This window comes from Capra hircus, chromosome 21, assembly GCF_001704415.2.
Source record: "Capra hircus breed San Clemente chromosome 21, ASM170441v1, whole genome shotgun sequence".
In the NCBI taxonomy this organism is placed as follows: domain Eukaryota; kingdom Metazoa; phylum Chordata; class Mammalia; order Artiodactyla; family Bovidae; genus Capra; species Capra hircus.
The window spans coordinates 22,039,901-22,061,614 of record NC_030828.1 but is presented as its reverse complement, the minus strand read 5'-3'; the positions used below and the strand labels follow the sequence as shown (position 1 = coordinate 22,061,614).

General features: G+C 43.8%; 1 protein-coding gene across 4 annotated transcripts in view; it reads right to left on the bottom strand.

The window, feature by feature from the left end:
• The window catches only part of PDE8A (phosphodiesterase 8A), a 143,360-nt gene that overhangs the window by 28,523 nt on the left and 93,123 nt on the right, over nucleotides 1-21,714 (bottom strand). For all 4 annotated transcript variants that reach the window (XM_018066185.1, XM_018066184.1, XM_018066186.1 and 1 more), the window contains 4 exons: nucleotides 9,966-10,054; nucleotides 5,681-5,759; nucleotides 3,719-3,844; nucleotides 245-333 (listed from right to left, as the gene is read on the bottom strand). In XM_018066185.1, the coding sequence (XP_017921674.1) occupies nucleotides 245-333; nucleotides 3,719-3,844; nucleotides 5,681-5,759; nucleotides 9,966-10,054 (383 nt within the window). The remainder of the gene's footprint in view (nucleotides 1-244; nucleotides 334-3,718; nucleotides 3,845-5,680; nucleotides 5,760-9,965; nucleotides 10,055-21,714) is intronic.

The following is a 21,714-nucleotide window of genomic DNA, read 5'->3' as shown; positions in this document are numbered from 1 at the left end:
CTTAAGCAGGGCTGTTGGAGTGTGGCGGCTCTGGGTTGCCAGCGGGAGGGTCAGGCTGTGACCATGAGGAAGCCACCCTGGAAGGTCACACTTTGGTGGTAACTGACCTGGTTACCAGTCCTTCTTATAAGTTTCCATGTGCAGTTAAGAACTGCACACTCTTAACTTACTTAAGTATTTAAAGTATATGCTGCAATAAGCCAAACATGGTATACTGACTGAAGTACTTGTTTTTTCTACTTACCCTCCCTGTCCAATGACAGGTATTATCTTCACATTTTGTTGTACGTTATCTCCATTTTTCTTCCTGACAGAGTAAATTCCTTGCCATTCCTATAAACGGAATGTAAGCATCATTATACACTGTGTTCCAAACATGAACCTAAGTACATCCTCCACCTCGGGCCCCTGTTCACTCCCAGTGGCCACCAGAGCAATTAGGAGAACAAGATCCAGCTAAGGAGGACAATTCAGCCAGTGACTCTGCTTAGATAACAGAGTTGCATATAAGTTTTCCAGTCAAATGGAAACAGAAAGTATTTACTCAACACAGATCCTATTTCTTAGCAAAAATACAACAGAAGTCAAAGTTTCAGATCCTGAAAATAACAAAGTCCTACCTAGAAAGCTATTATGAAGAGAAAATCTGGTAACACAAACGCCTCACCAAGTGCTGACACACACAGACGGCCAATGAGTGGCCTGCTTGGTTTCGCACATGTGTGTGTCTGCGCTCCTCTCAGAGTGACACGAGGCCTGCACCTCCCTCTCTCTACTCCAGGGCCAGCTCAGCAGCGAGCGGGACTTCTCTGACTACTGGGACAGGCCCTTCGTGGTGGGGTCATCGCCACCCAGCTGTCCTATCCAGGGGTGAGCACAGAGCTGGCACGTGGTAAACGGTGAAGGACCACGTGGGGCCTTAGCTTACTTAATGGAAAAGCTAGGCCGAGGTCAGACCATGGAATCCTGGCGGCCAGGCTAAGGGACCTGAGTGGGGAACCCTTAGGGTCCATGAGGGGGTGACATCATCGGCGTGATGACCTGGCGAGACCCGTCTCCAGCAGTGCAGGGGGACTGACTGGAAGTGAGGCTCCTCGGCCGGGAGGCCTCACTGCGTTCCGCTACCACCGTCTCGGAGTGTGGGGAAGAGGCCCTGAATGTGCTCAGGCCCAGGCCGTGGATCCAGCCCTGCAGATGGATTTGGTGAAGAGGGAATGAAGGGAGAGGGAAAATCCAAAACCAGTCCAGGATTCAAAGTCCAAGCAGGTGTGAAGACAGTCAACAAGCAGAGACAGACGAGGACCGAGAGAGGCTGGGTCTCCTGTCAGTGGGGGATGAGAGAGATTCATTGCTCTACAGGTTGGTTCCAAGATGACAGCAGGTGATGAGACAAACCTTGGAAAAGACCTTCGGGTGAAAACTGGGGAATGGGAGCCATGCACGCAGAGGAGGAAGGATGTGCAATGATACAATAGGGACCAGCAGGGGACAGAGCGCCCTGAAAACCTGGGAAGAAAGGATGGGAGAGGGGAGCTGGAGAGAGGGTGAGTGGGAGAGTCCCGGGGGCTGCAGAAGGCACAAGGGGTGAAAAGCTGGGACTCCCTGGCGGCCCAGCGGTTAGGACTCTGCACTTCCACTGCTCAGGGTACAATTTGCACAGCACAGCCAAAAAAAAAAAAAAAAAAATATATATATATATATATATATATAAAAAAGCTGAAGGGCTCCCTGTTTGCAATGTTTTCCATTTGAACATCACTGGAATTTCTCCTGTGCCCCCAAGAATATCTGGCTGGTTGGACACCTAGAACCTGACACTCCAAAGTCCCCACCCATCATCTGACCACCTGTGAAGGCTCCAGCCCGGTCCCCAGCACAGGTCTGAACCCTCTCCATGGACCACTGTTTGTCCAGGCTGGCCCCTTCTCAACAAGCCCTTCTTCTCCCTGGGAAGACTCCATTAGAAAGGCCATGTATCTTTCTCAAAACAACAACAACAAAAAAAAACCACAACTGCCCAGCTAAGTGGTCTGTCCTGCTGCAGGGCCAGCCAACTAGGAATGACCAGCAACAGACACGTGGCAGCTCTCACACTCTCCCCAGGAACTCAAGATCATGCAGAACCAATGCCCTGGCTCCGTTCTGAAATAAAGCAGTTAAGTATAGAGGTTGATAATAGGATGGTATGTTATATTCTCTGCTCACAGCAAACACAGATGTTAGAGAACACGTGTCCTGCTGTTGGCGTTTGAGGCCCTTCATACCTGGTGCCCCATGGCATGACTTGGGAGGCGAGACGCTGCCCACAGGGGTCTGGGGGGATCCCTGGGCCTGCATCTAATGCGCTGGATTCCCCCATCCCACCCCATCTCCACTTGCTCTCCTGAGAGGGAGAGGAGTGCCTCACTGACCCTGCTGCAAGAGCCCCCATGTCTGACCCCCCCCCCAGAGCCACGCAACAGAACCACAGGCTGACCCCGTGGCTGCCCTGGACCTGGCTGCCGGGACTGGGGAGGCCGCCATGGCTCTGCATGGCTGCTCTCCTGTGGCTGCCTTTGGAGGACGCCCCCCTCGGCCCAGCAAGGGAACACCAGTGGGCCTGAGTTCCTACGTTCTCTTCGTTCATTACCGCCCATGTTTCTCTTTCCAGAGAACCTGCCACTCTCTCTGGTAAGAAAATCTTCATCCTTGACAGAAGGAAGAGCTGAAGGAGATCAGGATGCGTGCAGCGCCCACAGTGGCCACTCCCCGACGGGGCACCACCTGGCCCCGCAGCCGGCCAGTCCCTTCCCTGTTCTCACTGCAAAGCCACTGCTGACTGTGCGGGACACCCACCCACTCACAGGCTCCTCGGCGGGCCCAAGCCAAGTAGCGCTATAAGCTCTGCACAGCCCTCTGCCCCTGCTGGTAGCCTGCCCTCGTGGGTGACCAGACAGGCATGGAGCCACGTGCCCCAGGGACAGGGCTTCCATGGGCCTCCAAGGGCCGGCAGGATGGCAGCTCATAAACTTCTCAAATGTTTTAAAAAATCATATTCACTGTCCCAACTCCTAAAAGTTAAAGAGAGCCCAGCAGAAAAGCCTGAGAATGACTATGGAAAGCAGGGGCCTTTTTCTTCCTGGCGTATTTTAAAAGCTAATACCAGTGAGGTGCTGACAGAAGCCGTGGTTCAGAGAGAGAAACAACCTCCAGCCGGAGCCCGCCTCCGTCTGTCCCGAGTACCGCGGCACTGCGACTTCTCCTGTCATGGTGTATCTGTCTGTTCTGTGTCCTGGAATGTATTCCCTGAGCAGCTTTTCTTTGCTCGTCTTTCTATACCGGAATTCCGCACAGTGCCTGGCATTCAACAAGTGCTGACCAAGGCCCCGAGAACGGATGGGCTCAGCTGTGTTCTGAGAACGTGTGGATTCACTGGCCATCCTTTACCCTGACCGCTGCCAACATCCATCCCTGAGAAGATTATTAGAAAGATCAAGTTACTTATTACAAAAATGAAAACAATGACTTTATGTGTCAAAGTTACTTTTCCTGGCTGGTCAGGTTATATGTACTTTCCTAGCCTCGGTTTCCTCATCTGCAAAGTGGGCACAATAGGGATACCACCACCTACAGTTCCCCAGGTCTGAGGCTCCCCAGCTCTGGCAGTACTCAGTGAGTGCTCAACCTCCTTCCACCCCTCTGTTTGTGGAAGGGACCAGGGTGCCACTCTCTTACTCACCTTGCATGAATTTATAGTATCGAGCAAATCAGCCTTTTTTTCATTTATAGGCACTTCTGCTATCTCCTTCCCTATTAATTCACCTGACTGATAGCCCATTGTTGTTTCGAACGCTGGATTTGCATACTGGGAGGGGAGGGGAGACAAAAGAGAAAACATCAAGTGAATTAAGAGAAATGTTGAAAAGAGAACAATCAACCTAAACCATCATACTTTCCCCCCAGAAAGCCCAGGAGCCTGGCGCTCACTATGATGGTGCTCAAGCTACAAGAGCACAACCCCAGGAAACCCTGGAGTCTGGAGAAGCCTCTGCTCTGGTGACGCTGGGCTGGGCTTGCTGCCACATTCTCCTGAGGTCCAGGGAGGGCAGCAGGCTCGCTCGCACTTAAACGCCCTTGGAGGAAAGGAGCATGCAGACACCTGGGGCTGCTGCACAAAGGCTGCTGGGATCACGACACTGAAAGAAAGCACCGTCTGGGAGTCTGACCCACCCAGCCCCTGCTTCCAAAAGTCACTTAGCTCCTCCCAGGTTTCGGTCTGCACATCTGCTGAATGGGGATGAAATGTTTATTTAGCCTCTTTCACATGATGCAAATGAAAGATGAGTCTGGAAAGCAGGCTGTGACAGAGGAAGTGTTTACAAATATAAGGCTTTACAGTTAAGTTTCACATAGGACTGTAAGAGTACAAGAAAATGCCTGGGAAAGCTGTGTGTGTGCTAATAAAAATAACAAATAATGCCGATGATAAACAACAGTCATGCTGTTTAAGGTTTGTTTTCCTTGCTAGGCACCACAGCAAGCAAGTTACACACATTAACTCACTTCAGTCCTCAGAACTTCCTTACGAAAGGCAGGTGGTTGTCAGCATTAATATTATTCCCATTTGTACAGATGAGAGAGCAGATTCAGACAGACTGGGTAACCTGCCCGAAGACACTCAGCTCGGCAGAGGCCGAGAATAAAGGAACGCAGGCCTGACTGATACCAAGCCTGTGCTCTCAACCACCGGCCAGTGTCACATCTCAGGGCACCGACTCCTGAACGTGGACATCATCAGGCTCTTTACCAAGAAAGTCACAGTTAAAGTGAAGAACTGCAGTGCTCATTACTAAAATCAACGTGGGGCTCATTCTCAGACACAAGGAACATTCCCCTGGCACATCTAGAACACGTGTTACCTGTCTGCTGTTATCTGAAAGCCTTGTGACCCTCTTTTACTTTTTAATTTTACTGAAGTCTAGTTGATTTACAATATTGTGTTTTCACTGCACAACAAAGGAAATCAGTTATACATCTACATATATCCATTCTTATTTAGAGCCTTTTCCCATAGAGGTCATTACAAAATACTGAGTAGAGTTCCCTGTGCTATCCTATAGGTCCTTGTTGGTTATCTTTTTTTTAAAAGGTTATTTTCTTTTATTGTGAATTATTTTTAAATGAAAGCTATATTATCTTAAGTCACTTATATGAAAGCCCCTTTGCTAATAATTTGTTAAGTAACTACTAGATTATTTTTGAAATTTTGTATCCAGTAAATTTCTATGGTTTCTATAGTAAACTACCATCAAAAACAGTTAAGATAGGAAAGCGCACACAGCCCTTATGGGCAGGGCCTCTCCTTGTTGCAATCGTCTCTCCCCACTTGGCTCCAAAATTCTGGATAAAAGCCCCTCCTTGTATAATAAATAAACAAGCAAAAATGAGAGAAAAAATAAATGCCAGTGCCATATGTCTACAGAATACCTTCTAGCGTATTAAGTAATTATTAGAAACTTTTCTTACCCCAGAGGGAACTTATCTTAGACTTTGTATTTTACAGATTTTGTTCTGATAAACCTCTAAGGAAAAACTGGTCCCTTGAACTTCAAAGAGAGAAAGAAAAAAAAAATACCGAAGGGGTTCAACCCTAAAAATGCAAACGAACCAGAAATGCAGGACAAACTTCCAAATAACAAACCTGGATAATGTGGTCTTCACTTGTAATTTCAATTGCTTCTTGACTTTTCTCTAATGCAGCGAACATTGAATTACAAGCCCTTTATGGATAGAAAAGAAAAAGGACTGATTAATATAAATATTATAAAATGAATTCTAGTTTTGGAATATTACATTAACTTACTTAATTGAATTCTTTGATTATAAAGGTAACTGATGCTAACTTGAGAAAAAGAAGGGGGGAAGATTAAAAAGCAGAAGGAAGAAATAAACGCCTCCTGCAACCCCACCACTTGGGATCATGACTCTGCACAACCTGGTGCTCTCCTTTCCATTCTAAGGACAAGTGGACCAGGGGGAGCCCACACAAGGGTCCGAGCACAGCCCTTCACTGGTTGTGGGGCGTGCCTCAACCTCCCTGGGTCTCTCCCTTCCCACCATGTGCAGAGTCCTCATGAGGACTCAAGTTCCCTGCACAAAACCTGGCAGAAAAGAGGCGGCCCATCGCCTGCAGCTACCACCTTCAACAAACTTTTCACAAAAGAGATCATCAGGATCACTGGCTTTGTTCCCTGCATCTACTTAGCCTTATATTGTGAGCATTCTCCCTGTCCTTGGTGGTTGAAAACATTTTTGAGTTACACAGGTAACAACTTTTTTTTTATTAGAAAATGAAAATAAATGAAATACTACATCATACCCACTAGGATGGCTATTAATCAAAGACAGTGTTGGTAAGGAACCCTCATACACTGCTGGCAGGAGCGTAAAACGATACAGCTGCTTTGGAAAACAGTCTGGCAGTTCCACAAGCTGTTAAGCACAGTTACCAGTTTTACTCCTAGGTAGGTACCCTACAGAAACAAAAACATACATCCACAGAAAAACTTACAGCCCGCAAGTGGAAACAACCCTAATGTCCATCAGCTGATGAATGGATGAATAAAATGTGATATGTCCATACAATGGAATACTATGCAGATATAAAAGGAAACACAGTCCTCACGTGTGCCATCATATGGATGAATCTTAAAAAGCATTATGCTAAGTTAAAAGAAGCCAGTCACAAAAGGACCACATATTGCATGATTCTATTTTAATGAAATGTCCAGAATAGGCAAACCTATATATACAGAGAAATTAGATTAGTGGTTGTCTAGGGCTGGAGGTCATGAAATGTTCTAAAATTGTGGCAGCGGTAGCACAACTCTGTGAATATACTCAAAGCCACTGAACTGGGTACTTTAAATGGGTGAACTGTATAGAATGTGAATTATATCTCAATAAATCTGTTTAAAAATAAATGAGATTAAATCATCTGAAATCCCAACACCTATAGAAATCAATTGGTGTTCTAGGCAATTTCTTATATAAATATATATGCTATATATATATATTTATAAAAATATAATCATACCCTACAGTTTTATAATCTTGTCCCACTGAAAAATTATATTAATATCTTTCCATATCATTAATTAGTTCCTTATCATCACTTTTAATAACATGTGTAATATTCTAAAGTTATACAATAATTCATTCAAACAAATTTCCCATGACTACACATTTAGGTTGCTTTCAGCTTTTTTTTTTTCTGCATATGCCTCAGATGATGAAAAAAAGAATGCAACTGTCTACTTCTTCATAAAATTCATAATTGTTCATATAGTGCTGTTATATTATTCCTGGTATTACTAAGCCGTCTAGGTAAATAAAACAAAACAGCTTAGCCAATAAAAACTAGTCCTTCTTTCTTGGCATGTATGTGAATTAGCCCAATAAAGCTATTATTTTAAAAAACAAGAATGAAAAAATAAGAAGTTTCCACCTCTGATATAGCAAGCTAGGAGGAGATGGATCTGGAAGAAGCCTTCCTGGGTTTTATCATGTGTTTTTAAATTTCTGCAGATCTGGTAAATAAAAAATGGTGAATCATTTTAATTTCTTTGGTTACTACTAAAGCTGAACATTTTTTTCATGTTCACTGGCCATTAATAACTCTTATAAACTGCTTGCTTATGACATGTCCTTTGTAATTTTTTTATACTAGGTGTTTCCATCTTTAAACTGATTCATCAAAGCTCTTTACATATTTAGGATATTAATCTGTCTGTCCTGAACATTATGAATGTATTTTTTCCTAGTTTGCTATTTGTCTAAATTTTGAACATTATGTGGGCTTCCCAGGTGGTGCCAGTGGTAAAGAACCCAGCTGCCAATGCAGGAGATGCAAGAGATGTGGGTTCGATCCCTGGGTCAGGAAAATCCCCAGAGGAGGAAATGGCAGCCCACTCCAGTACTCTTGCCTGGGAAGTCCCATGGCCGGAGGAGCCTGGTGTTGAGGTACTTTTACCATCTGAGCCACCAGGGCTTCCCAGGTGGTGGTAGTGGTAAAGAATCTACCTGCCAGTACAGGACACACAAGAGATGTGGGTTCAATCACTGGACAGTTTGATCCCTGGGTTGTAAAGATCCCCTGGAGGAGGAAATGGCAACCTACTCCAGTTTTCTTGCCTGGAGAATCCCATGGACAGACAAGCCTGGCAGGCCACAGTCCATAGGGTTACAAAGCGTCAGACACGAAAGAAGCAACTTAACACACAAGGTGTTTTCACTGGGAAAAGCTTAACATTCTTATCTTGCCTAATCTGCTTCTCTTCCTTTATAAAATCTTTTTGATGCCACATTGGGTTTACCAAGGCTTCACTGTCCAATGGCATATGTCCACTTATATTTTTAGTACTTCTGTGGCCCTGCTTCTTAACACGGTGCACACTGGAGTTTATTTTGGAACTGGGTGTGAGATTGGGATATAACTTAGTTTTCTTTCCACATAGTTAATAAATTGTCACAATTCTGTTCACTGGAAAAATTTACCCTTTCCTGTGTGGATTTAAACTGCCATGGTGAACATATATACTTACGTTCTCAGTTCTTAAATACACTCATTCTTATTTCTAGACTTTCCATTCTAGGTTACTGATCTCCTTGAGACACATAGCTTTTCAGTGCATTTTAGTATCTCAGATGAAGCCTCTCTCTATGGCCCTCAATTCTCAGCCCCACACTTGTCCCTTCCCTGTCCTGTTATCCTGTCTCCCTGCACAGTGGACATCTCCCTCTGGCTGTCAACTGGCACACCAAAGACAAAGCACAGCATGGGGAGAGACGGTGAGTGCAGCTCTGAAGATGTGGGTTACAGCCAGAGGGCTACCTTTGTCCTGTGCCACATGTGAGAGCTGGGACAAAAGTCAGTTAACCTCCCTGGGTATCAGTTTCTGCCAACAATAAGCTCCATGGCTCACAGCGGGAATGTGGCAGCCAGGCTGTGGAAGACCCAGGAGTAAGGAAAGGGGCAGGCTCAAGGCCAGCCAGCCATCTCAAGCTACCCTGAAGAGTTTGGCAACAAAAAGGAGCTCTTTTGTAGGCCTCACCATCCCTGAAACATCTCTGCTCACAGCACCTCTCTGCTACCTCACACTTGATTTCATTTCATCTATGAAGTATTTTCTTCTCCGCATGTGGTACCCTGTGCTGGTCGCCGCCAATCTTTATATTCCAAATTCTAACCCCCTTATCTCCCCCTGAGTGTGTACAGACAGTGATTCCATTCTCTCTTGGATCCTGGTAAAGGAAATGTCAAACAGAACCCAAGGAAGAGACTGAGGATGAGAAAGACTATTTTTTTCACTTCTGTCAACCTCAGATAATTTTACTAATTTTGCTACTTTTCTCACTCTACAAAGAACTAGGTTTATATTCTTTTCAGGTAAAAAAAAAACTGTTTAGCAAGAGCAAATTACAAAATGTTTATTGTAGAGAAGAAAACATGTCACCTACCAGAAATACGTATGTACATATCAAAAAGAATTTTTAATTGAAAAACAAAACAGGTAATTGGGTATACATTCTTTCACATCCTGCTTTTTCATTTGCTATTATTTTGGTGCCCCATCTTTTTTTTTTTGGCTGTGCCATGCAGCTTGTGGGATCTTAGTTCCCCCACCAGGGATCAAACCTGGGGTCCTGGCAGTGAAAGTACTGAATTTTAAACACTGGATCACCAGGGAAGTCCCCACTGGAGCCCTGTCTTTAAATGTTAAGTCTCACATCACTAACATGCCTACCCGTTAGACATCCAGGCAGACTCTGAAAGTCCTATGCAAGGAGAGGTACTTTCCCACTGCCCCATCCTATTTTAGCAGGAAGTCAGTAACAGCCAGTGGAGCCAGCTGCCCACACTCAAGTCCTCAGTTGCAGCCACATCCTGGGTGGTATGGTGGGCTTTCCCGAAGCAGCAGAATTACCTGAGTTTCAGCTGTGAGCGCACCTCTCCAAATTCCAGCTGGAGCAGTTCATTGTAACAGGCCATGGGGCTGGGGTTTTCTATATACCTCTACAAACAGAAAGGGGATGGTGTGGATCAACACATGTGTACCTTTAAATTATTATACACATATATACAAAATAATGCTTTCCAAAAGACTTCTCACAGGAAACGAGATGAAAACTTACAATACCAAATCAGCATTTAAAAAACAGTGCTTGCACATATCTGAGAACATATTAAGAAACCACTGAATTGTATACTTTAAGTGGCTGAATTGATCAACTGTACCTCAATAGAGAAAAAAGGCAGAAAGGAGGAAAGAAAGAAAAGGGAAAGTGTTTGCTGGAAAAAGAAAAAGATAAAATTAAAAATCTTTAAAATAATTTTTTAAAACTAGTATAACCATTTAATGGAATAGCACGCAGTGGTGTGGATGTGAACTTATATGGAATGATGCATAAGATACACTGTCAAGTGAAATGAAGCAATGGAAAATCATGTTATAATTATTTATGTATTTCTTCTATAAAAATGTTATATCAACTTTAAATAGCTGAATTACATGGAAAATGAATGGTATCTCAAGTAGTCAATGAATGAAATTAGGAAAAACAGGGTCCATTCTTGGGCATATCCAGAGAAAACGATAATTCGAAAAGACACATGCACCCCCAAGTTCATAGCAGCACAATCTACAATAGCCGAGACATGGAAGCAACCTCCTAAGCGTCCAATGACAGAGGAATGGTTAAGAAGGGTGTGGGTGGGTGGGTGTGGGTGGGTGTGTGGGTGTGGGTGTGGGTGTGGGTGTGTATGTGTGTGTGTGGGTGTGTGTGTGGGTGTGGGTGTGGGTGTGTGTGTGGGTGTGTCTGTGTGTGTGTCTGTGTGTCTGTGTGTGTGTGTCTGTGTGTCTGTGTGTGACTGTGTCTGTGTGTGTCTGTGTGTGTCTGTGTCTGTGTGTGTCTGTGTCTGTGTGTGTGTGTGTCTGTGTGTGTGTACCCCGAAGTTCATCTACAATAGCCGAGACATGGAAGCAACCTCCTAAGTGTCCACTGACAGAGGAATGGATACAGAAGGGGTGTGTGGATGTGTGTAACAGAATATTACTCGCCATAAAAAATGAAACAATGCCATTTGCAGCAACATGGATAAACCCAGAGATCAGCATACTAAGTGAAGTAAGAAAGAAAAAGACAAATATCATATGATACCACCTATATGTGGGATCTAAAAATATAAAAATGAATTTCTTCACAAAACAGAAACAAACTCAGACATAGAAAACAAACTTATAGTTACCAAAGGGGAAGGGATGTGGGGATGGATAAATTAGGAGCTTGAGATTAACAGATACACCCTACTGTATGGAAGATAGGTGAACAAGGTCCTACTACGTATCACAGGAAACTACATTTCAGTATCTTGCAATAACCGTTAATGGAAGAGAATCTGAAAACGTATCTATATGTATGTATATACTTTGGCCACCTGATGCAAAGAGCCAACTCATCGGAAAAGACCTTGATTCTGGGAAAGATTAAAGGAAAAAGGAGAGGGGGCAGAAGAGGATGAGATGGTTAGATGGTATCACCAGCTTAATGGACACAGATCTGAGCAAACTGGGAGATGGTGAAGGATGGGGAAGTGTGGCGTGCTTCAGTCCATGGAGTCACAAAGAGTCAGGCATGACCAACAACTGAAGAACAGCATACATATATATGACTAAATCACTTTTATGTACACTTTTCTGTGTTGTTCTAACACAACAGTGTAAATCAACTATTCTTCCACTAAAAAAAGCTCAAGGGAAAAAAAACCAGGGATTAAGAATACTTTTCTTTCAGTGCCTTGAGCTATGAGGATATTTTGATGTCTACATGTCACTGGTAGAGGCTAGAATATGCAGAAGGAAGAAATTTATTAACTCAAGTCCCATTTATATTAACTTTCAGAGTCTCGTCACTTAGATGAGAGTCCTCTTTAGTGCTGCACAAGCTCACAGTAAGCAAAAACACACTTGCAGAGGTCACTCCCACTAGGCAACATCTCCCTGTACTAACGTCAAACAGCAGCTCAGCTAAGCTGACCAAGGATCATCCTCCACAGCAGAGGGACTTGCAGAGCCATGGCTGGCCCCAGGTGCTCCTAGCCCTGCAGACACTAACTATTCTCTACAGGATGAAAACATCTCAACAAAGCAGACCACATGGAAAGGGGAAGCCTGAGCCCATTCCACCAGATTAAGAATTTCATCAAGACATCTTACACGTCACTATGTACTATCTCGTAATTCCACTCTGCTGTAATATTTGTATTTACTTGCCCCTGTTTCTGTGGCACACTCTTGATTTCACCTGCTCAACACATGGACAGTATTCTATCTGGTGAGGAAGAAGCTGAGGCCTCAGAGGCAGGGTATATGAAGGCCACTATCCACAAGCCAAAGCCAGACCAGCCGGGGCCATGGGGCCTCATGTGGCGCTCCTTCTACCACCAGTGAAGGCAGACATCCCCCTGTTGAACTGTGATCTTGTCTGTGTGTCAAGCAGCCTAAGAGCCCAGCCCCTGGTTCATGTCTTAAGGCTGTATGATCCTCTACGAGGCCCTAAAGCTTCCAGAGCCTACTTCCTTACCCACAAAACAAGACCACCCTACATCCCTGACAATGACCACGAGAAAGCACTGTGCCTGCAGACGGCTGCATGAACACACAGCAGTCTCTGCTGGCCCCTGGGAGGGAGAGCCAGGTCCCTAGGCCTGCAGGCCAAACACAACCATTCCTAACCACACAAGTCAGAGAGGGACATGCCCGCCAGCTCCCACCAACTGGGAGGGGTAAGAGTGCTGGCCTTGGGACGTTCTGGCGGCTCGGTGGTTAAGAACCCACCTGCCAGTGCAGGGGACACAGGCTTGATCCTTGGTCCAGGAAGATCACACATGTCATGGAGCTACTAAGCCTCACACCACAACTACTGGAGCCACGTGCCCTAGAGCCTGTGCTCCGCAACAAGAGAAGCCACTGCGATGAGACACCTGTGAGCCACCACTAGAAAGGAGCCTCCATTCGGCGGGACTAGAGAACAAGCCTGCATGGCAGTGAAGACCCATAAGGCCATAAACAAACAAAATCATTTTTAAAAAGAGACAGAGAAAGTAGAGGCCCTGCAGCTCTCTCCTCAGTGAGTCACGACCCCACAGGAACACCCAAGGACACTGCTCATCTGCACAGGTGCCCACCGCTGACAGGGCAGGAACAGTGGCGAGATTTCTGGGGCACAGAGCGTGCCACGACAGTAGACAAGAGGTGGGGGACCTGAGATGGACAGGGGTCCCCAGCTATCCCCGCTCTTGCCTGGCCTCACCTGTTCTGCAGGCGAAATCCTGGGACAGGGAGCCATGCGTATCGTGTGTCACAGCCTCCTGTGCATGTGGTCAGAGTTTTCACTGGGTGTGTGCATCCAAACGTCTTTATCCCAAAGGCGGATGTTCAGGTTAGAAAACCAGTGCATGTCAACAGAAGGACTGCATCTTTCTCTTTCCGCCTGCTCCCCACCTTGCTACCTCTGCTTGGCTCTGTGTCTAAACATCCTGTCTCTCCTGCCCTTCTGTAGGTTTCATTCATGTCCTGAGGATTCCATGGGGTTGTGGGGGTAGAGAAGGGCGTCAGGGCCAAGGAGCTTCGGGAATCAGGCTGCTGTTCCTTCAGCTTGAGCAGCAGCCGGTCTCTTCAACCCACCCGAGCCCATGAGAGGGGTGGGGCCGCTGGCTCCCAAGCCAACTCAACCTGCCTCTCCCCAGAGCACATCACCCCCACCGGGCCCCCCACCCCCAGTGCAGCTCTGTCCCTGGCTGCACATTAGAACTCCCTGCAATCTAAAAAATAACACCAGTGTGCAGGCCCCTCCCCAAACCCACAGAACCAGGGCCTCCTCAGGGATGCTTCTCAGGGAGTTCTAACGCGCAACTAGGGCCAAGAGACACCAAACCCTAACCTCAAGGTTCTGGTTCAAGGTGGTGAAGTCGAAGGATGTGCACTCATCTCCTGCAAGAGCAACGAAACTGCAACTAGCTGCTGAACAACCATCAACAGGAGGATGCTAGAACCCACCAAAAACAGATACCCCACATCCAAAGACAAAGAAGAAGCCCCAATCAGACAGTAGGAGGGGTGCAATCATGATAAAACAAATCCCATCCCTGCTAAGTGGATGACCCACAAACTGGAGAACAATAATACCAAAGAAGTTCTTCCGCTGTTGTGAAGGCTCTGAGCCCCACATCAGGCTTCCCAGACTGGGGGTCTGGCAAAGGGACTGGGAATCCTGAGACTCTTGACTTTGAAGACCTGCGGGATTTGATCACAGGACTGCCACAGAACAGGGGGAAACAGAGACTCCACCCTTGGAGGACACAACAAAATATGCGGTGCACACCATGACCCGCGGGGAAGACACAGGGGACTGAACCAGACCTACCTGCTACTGTTGGAGGGGCTCCTGCAGAGGCGTGGGGGAGCAGCGGCTCACGAGGGGACAGGGACGCTGGTGGCAGCAGTCCTGGAAGGGGCCCCTTGGAAGGTGCCATTAACCCTACCATACAGCCTGTAGGCCCCAGGGCTGGGTTGCCTCAAGCCAAAAAACAGGGACAGATCGAAACCCTGCCCATCAGCAGATAATTGGATTAAAGCTTTACTGAGCCCTGCCCACCAGAGCAAGACCCAGTTTTCCCATGCCAGTCCCTCCCATCAGGAAGCTTACACAAGCCTCTTAGCCTCATCCACCAAAGGGCAGACATAAGAAGAAGAACCACAATCCCATAGTGGCTAGAATGAAAGCCATATTACAGAAAGTTAATCAGGATGAAAAAGCAGAAGGTTATGTCCCAGATGAAGGGACAAGATAAAATCCCACAAAAACTAAATGCAGTGGAGACAGGCAACTTTCCAGAAAAAGAAAAAATCAGAATAATGATAGTAAAGATGATCCAGGATCTTGGAAAAATAATGGAGAAGAAGCAAGAAACATTTAGCAAAGACCTAGAAGAAGTAAAGAACAAACAGAGATGAACAATACACTGCAAGGAATCAATAGCAGAATAACTGAGGCAGAAAGGATAAGTGACCTGGAGACAGAATGGTGGAAATCACTGATGCAGAACAGAATATAGAAAAAATAATGAAAAAAAAAAATGAAGATAGCCTAAGGGACCTCTGGGACAACATTAAATGCACCAACATTTGCATTTTAGGGGTCCCAGAAGGAGACGAGAGAAAGGACCCAAGAAAATATCTGAAGAGATAATAGCTGAAAACTTCCCTAACATGGGAAAGGAAACAGTCAACCAAGTCCAGGAAGCACAGCAAGTCCCAGGCAGGAAAAACCCAAGGAGGAGCAAGCACACCAAGACACACAGTGATCAAACTGACAAAAATTAAAGACAAATAAAATATTAAAACAGCAAGAGAAAAATGACAAACAGCAAAAAAGGGAATTCCTGTAAGATTATCAGCTGATTTCTCAACAGAAACTCTACAAGCCAGAAGGGAATGGCATGATATATTGAAAGTGATGAGAGAAGAACCTACAACCAAGAATACTTTACCCAGCAAGACCCTCATTCAGATTTGATGGAGAAATCATAAGCTTTACAGACAAGCAAAAGTTAAAAGAATTCAGCACCACCAAATCAGCTTTACAACAAATGCTAAAGGAACTTCTCTAGGCAGGAAACACAAGATAAGGAAAAGACCTACACAAGATAAACCCAAAACAATTAAAATGGTAATAGGTTCATAAATATCGATAATTACTTCAAATGTAAATGGATTAAATGCACCAACAAAAAGACAAAGACTGGCTGGGCAGATGAAAACACGTGCATGTATGCACTTCCACTTACCACATCACTCTACTTAACCCCCCAAACCGTATGAAATTATTTTATACTGTTCGGCTAATCATGTTTTCATTATGGCTTGCAATTGTAATGATCTTTTATTTTTTGTCAGACTATTGACTGTGAAAACTGATAAATGTCTTTTACTACTGGGATTACATAACTATTATTTGCTTAATACCACTGTACCATGATTGGTCAACAGAAAATAAAAGAATTCTGTTATTACTAAAACTACCATTTAATCGGGAAATCTGTAATCACTTTTTAAAATCCAGATGTGTATCAGAATAATCTTGGAATTTTCTGAAAACTACAAATGCCCAGGTTTTGCTTTTTCTCTCCAAAGCTCCAAATGTGTTTCTAATGAGCAGCTATGTTTAAAAACAACTGGATTATATGATGATCTTTTACTTTTATCTAGATGGTTTCACTTTTTCTATTTCATATTCAGTGCTCATATTTCATTTATGTTTTCCAATTTCTCATCTCCTTTTTAATGTTCTTTCTCAAGCCTTTACCAAGTGCAGCCAAAAAGCTTTTGTAAACATAAATAGTATTATATATATTTTAGAAAACATGAATGTTTGCCTATCTAAAACATTTATGACATTTTGATTCCACTTAATTGACTTAGTATGAATAGAATGCTAGATTTCTAATTTATATTCATTCAAAACTTTGACATAGTTCCATGTATTTTGGCATATAGGATTACTGCACAGCTAAAAGTCTAGAAAGTTTATCTTACGCCAGTCTATGTCTGATGCAGGATACAGCATGCTTGGGGCTGGTGCATGGGGATGACCCAGAGAGATGTTATGGGGAGGGAGGTGGGAGGGGGGTTCATGTTTGGGAACGCATGCAAGAATTAAAGATTTTAAAATTTTAAAAAAAATAAAAAATAAAACATTTTAAATCTTAAAAAAAAAAAGAAAGTTTATCTTAGTCACATAAAAACAATTTTTTTGAATGAGGCTAGAAACTTCTAATCCAATTCTGAGGATATAAAGAAATACAATATTATAAAAAAACAAACAAACAAGAAATTAACATGTGATACAGTATTATTAACTAAATACAGATTTTGTTAAATTTTACAGAACTTTATGTTAGTGTCCATTATTTGTTTTCATACCTTATTGAAGACTCCACCCTGTACTTAATTACACCGAGCAGCTTCAGGTACATGCAACAAATTCTGGTAAATTCTCTTTTCATTTTTATTCCAATACAAATATATTTCTAATTTTCCTTGTTATGGCTTCTTAGATACAACCATCATTTAAAAGTGGACATTTAATTTCCAAATGCATGGGATTTTTAAGGTAGCTTTGATATTAATTTCTAATTTTGATACTAATTTCACATTTAAATGGTTTCTTATCTTGAATCACCCTGTGTTTTTTCAGTCTTCTTACTTTATTGAGGTTTTCAAAGATCTCTCTTGGCAAAGTTACACTGCACTTGAAAATATGTGGATTGGGTTATTCTCAAATATCTTTTGATACTGATCTCTAACATAATTCCACAGTGATAAGAGAACAGACTCCGTATGATTTTAATAACTTTAGACCACCACATTTTTGCACCTGATCTTATGTCCCTGGATATCTATCTTTGAGTGTTCTCCTAGTTTATAATCTATGGGAGCTTGAAGGGAATTTGTATCCTACTGCTGTGTGAGAATTGTATAATAAATCATAATTATTTTAAATTGGTTCATGATGCTTTTCAGGTCCTACGTAAGATTCTACTTCTCTGTATATGCATTCTATTAATTTAAGTGTTTGATATTGAAACTACAACTAAAAATCTTAATTTATCTACTTAAAAAAAAACCATTGTAATATACATAGTGGAACTATATGTAACTTTGTTCTGCATTTTCCAAGTCTCCTGTAAATGTCTTATCGTGTTTTCATAACTAAAAAAATAAAAAAGAGGGGGAAAAATTCCCTAACCTCTGAGATTTTAGTCAGAAAGCTCAACTGCCAAGTCCAACTGAGGAGGTAAGCAAGTGTGCATCCACTGTGGAATCCTGAACCGGGGCCATCTACAGAAAAGCTGTATGAATCCAGAGATCGCACTGCAGTGATGGCTTTCAGGTCTGGGGTTGGGCTCAAGCCTGGGCCACACTGCCTCCCAGCCATGAGACTTGGGAAAACCACCTTGCCTCCAGGCCTGAATGCTCTGCAATCTGTGCCCTCTGTCCCCCCCCCCCCCCACTCAGTATCCTTCTGATACCTGAGTGTATGGGACTCTGCGTGAGAAGACAAGTTACCTCGTGTGGTCTCGGAGGACTGGTCACCTAGTTGGATTCATCACTTACTAAGTGGTGAGACTGCTACCTCCATATTTCCTAAGTCACATACCTCTAAAATGACTATTTCAAACCTGCGCTTTATGCATGGAAGTGTTTTTCAAAGAGACATGCACTTAACCACAATTCTGGCAGAGGCTACAGGGAATACCTTGATTAAGTAGTGCAGGTGAGAGGGCAGGGAGACAGTGTGTGTCAGTTACCTTTGAACTTTACAATTAATTTAATGATAACACAATTGTACTACGAAAACACGAGGCCCATGGTTAACTAGACTTTCTACTGGGATATACTCTGCAGGCCATGAAGCTGTGCTGATGGACTTCCTTGTATAGAATTTCAAACACATATTTCCAATATTGCTTGTACAACCTCATACAAATAAAAAGCTTAATGCCTCCTGGCAGCTATCAGTTCAGCTTAGTTGCTCAGTTGTCCAACTCTTGGTGACCCCATGGACTGCAGGCTTCCCTGTCCATCACCGACTCCTGGAGCTTGCTCAAACTCATGTTCATTGAGTTGGTGATGCCATCCAACCATCTTATCCTCTGTCGTCCCCTTCTCCTCCTGCCTTCAATCTTGCCCAGCATCAGGGTCTTGTCTAATGAGTCAGTTCTTCACATCAGGTGGGCAAAGTAATGGAGCTTCAGCTTCAGCATCAGTCATTCCAATGAATATTCAGGACTGATTTCCTTTAGGATGGACTGGTTTGATCTCCTTGCAGTCCTAGGGACTCTCAAGAGTCTTCTCCAACACCACAGTACAAAAGCATTAATTCTTCAGTGCTCAGCTTTCTTTATAGTCCAACTTTCACATCCATACATGACTACTGGAAAAACCATAGCTTTCACTAGACAGACATTTGTCGGCAAAGCAATGTCTCCGCTTTTTAATATGCTGTCTAGGTTGGTCATAGCATTTCTTCCAAGCAGCAAGCGTCTTTTAATTTCACGGCTGCAGTCACCATCTGCAGTGATTTTGGAGCCCAAGAAAATGAAGTCTGTCACTGTTTATGGCAGCTATAGGTAAGCAAACAACTCGAGGCAAGATGAATGATCTGTCCTCCCAGTCTCATTAGCTTCACTGGAAAGTCAGAAACATCGAAGGTCCTTGTTAAGAATGGCCAGTTCTGCAGCCTAAGAGTACTAACACAAGGAACTTCAGAGTTCTCAGGGGAAGTTTCTTCCTCATGCTTCCCTAGGCAGTTTAAGGAGGGGTGACCTAAGGATCCGCTGGGAACAGGTAACCCACAACTTCCAACCTGGTATCCTTATGATGCTCACCTGCATGCTGGCTAGCATGGCTGTTCTCATACAAGTTCAACTGGAAGTCAGGGAATGTGGACAGGTGCTGACACGCGTGAATGTTGGCGAGGGTGGCGTCAGAAAAGGAGAACCACAAAACTATGTAATAATAACAACAATGTAAAATTTGTATATAAAATGTGTATTTAAAACAAAGTCTTAAGTTCCACCATATCTGATGTTGATATTGAAATTTCTGTGTTCCTTTTGTCTGCATTTACTCGTTACCTTTTTCTCCATTATTAACTTCCTTTTATCACTATCTTATAAACAACATATAATTGTACTTTTATAACCCAGTCTAATGGCTTATCCTTTAATGGGAGAATGCAGCCCATTTTCATGCACTTGATTTTGCTCCCGTCTTGCTCTGTGTTTATCACTGATTTCGCACTGTTGTTTCCTCTTCCTAAGATATGCCAGTGTGATCCAGTCGCTAAAAATTCCATACTTCTTGGGCAGGGGTTGCTGCAACGCTTGAGGGATCTTGGTTCCTTGACCAGGGACTGAACTTTGGGCCCTCAGCAGTGAAGTGTGGAGTCCTAACCACCGGATCACCAAGGAATTCCCACAAACTCCATAATTTATTATTTCAGTTCTTTTTAAAAACAATTTATTTTTGGTTATGCTGGATCTTCGTTGCTGTGAGAGCTTTTCTGTAACAAGCTGTAACAAGCAGGGGGTACCCTCCAGTTGCAATAGGCAGGCTTCTCATCGTGGCGCACAGGCTCTAGGGTCTGTGGGCTTCCGTGGTGGTGGCTCCTGGGCTCTACCGCACAGACTCAGCATTGGTGGCTCATGGGCTTAGCTGCTCTGCTCCAGGGCATCTGGAATCTTCAGAGACCAGGGATCAAACCAATGTCTCCTGGGTTTGAACCACAAAACTGTGTAATAAGAGTCTAAAATTTATTAGATTATTTTAATAACCTAAGTAGATTTATTTAGATTATTAAATAAATCTAGTTTATTTAATAGTAAATTAATGTATTTTATTTAGGCAGGCAGATTCTTTACCACTGAGCCACCAGGAAAGCCCCCAGAAGTTTTCTTAAACTTTTCTATTATTGGTTACTTTCCTTTTCACTGATCTCAAAAGCAGACATAGATTTCTCTACTATTATTTGAAAACAGGTACCAATTAGTTCCAGAACAAAGTCTCTCCCATGAGCAGTGCTCTAGTCTGCACATTTCCCACAAAGAAGAAAGCTTCAGAATCCTTTCACTGCCCACCCACTTCCCTGTCTGCTAGATGAGCCACAAGGATGCGTTTACTTCCACTTTGTCCCCTGAAACCCTGAAGACACCTAGGGCAGGGTGTGCTTAGATACCCTAGAATTTAAAGACTGAGGTATTATCGGATGTTATATAATTACATATAAAGATACATATTATACACTACACATACACACACACACACACACGTGTTATGTACACACACCACTTCTCTCCACTACTTTCTCCCTCATCTCAGAGTTCTGTTCTATTTCATTGGTTGAATGGTTGAAGTCCTTATTTAATTATTTTCCTCAGACAGGGCTTCTGGGGAAATAGATCTCTGGATTTTATGTATTAATATAATGCCGAAAGGAATACCTCTTCCCTGAAGGGTTAACAATCACTTGGTTGGTGTGGGATTCTCAGGTTATGGTCATTTTCCATCTGTGATCTCTAATCAGATGAGACCCTGTAATTACTGCTTTACACAGTAGAAAAAGATGCTGGTGCTGGGAAAGATTGAAGGCAAAAGGAGAAGGAAGCGGCAGAGGATGAGACGGCCGGATGGCGTCACCGACTCAATGAACATGAGTTTGAGCAAACTCCGGGAGAGAGTGAAGGACAGGGAAGCCTGGTGTGCTGCAGACCATGGGGTCATGAAGAGCTGGACACGGTTGAGCGACTGAACAACAACAAATGTGTTTGTGTTCACCCCACATTCACAGTTTCTTGCTCCTCACTCTTTCTTGCCTTTCAGGCCTCCCACTTGGGACTTAGCACTCATCTTGCTTCTGCTTTAAGTATATCCTCCAGAATTTTCCTTTGAGAATCTGCTAGTTACAAATTGCCTCAATTGTCATATTTCTGTAAGTCTTGATTTCACCTCCATTTTTGAAAGTATTTATGCTAATTATAAGGGATCCCAGATGGCACAGTGGTAAAGAATTTGCCTGCCAATGCCTCCATTCTAGTTATTCTTGCCTAGGAAA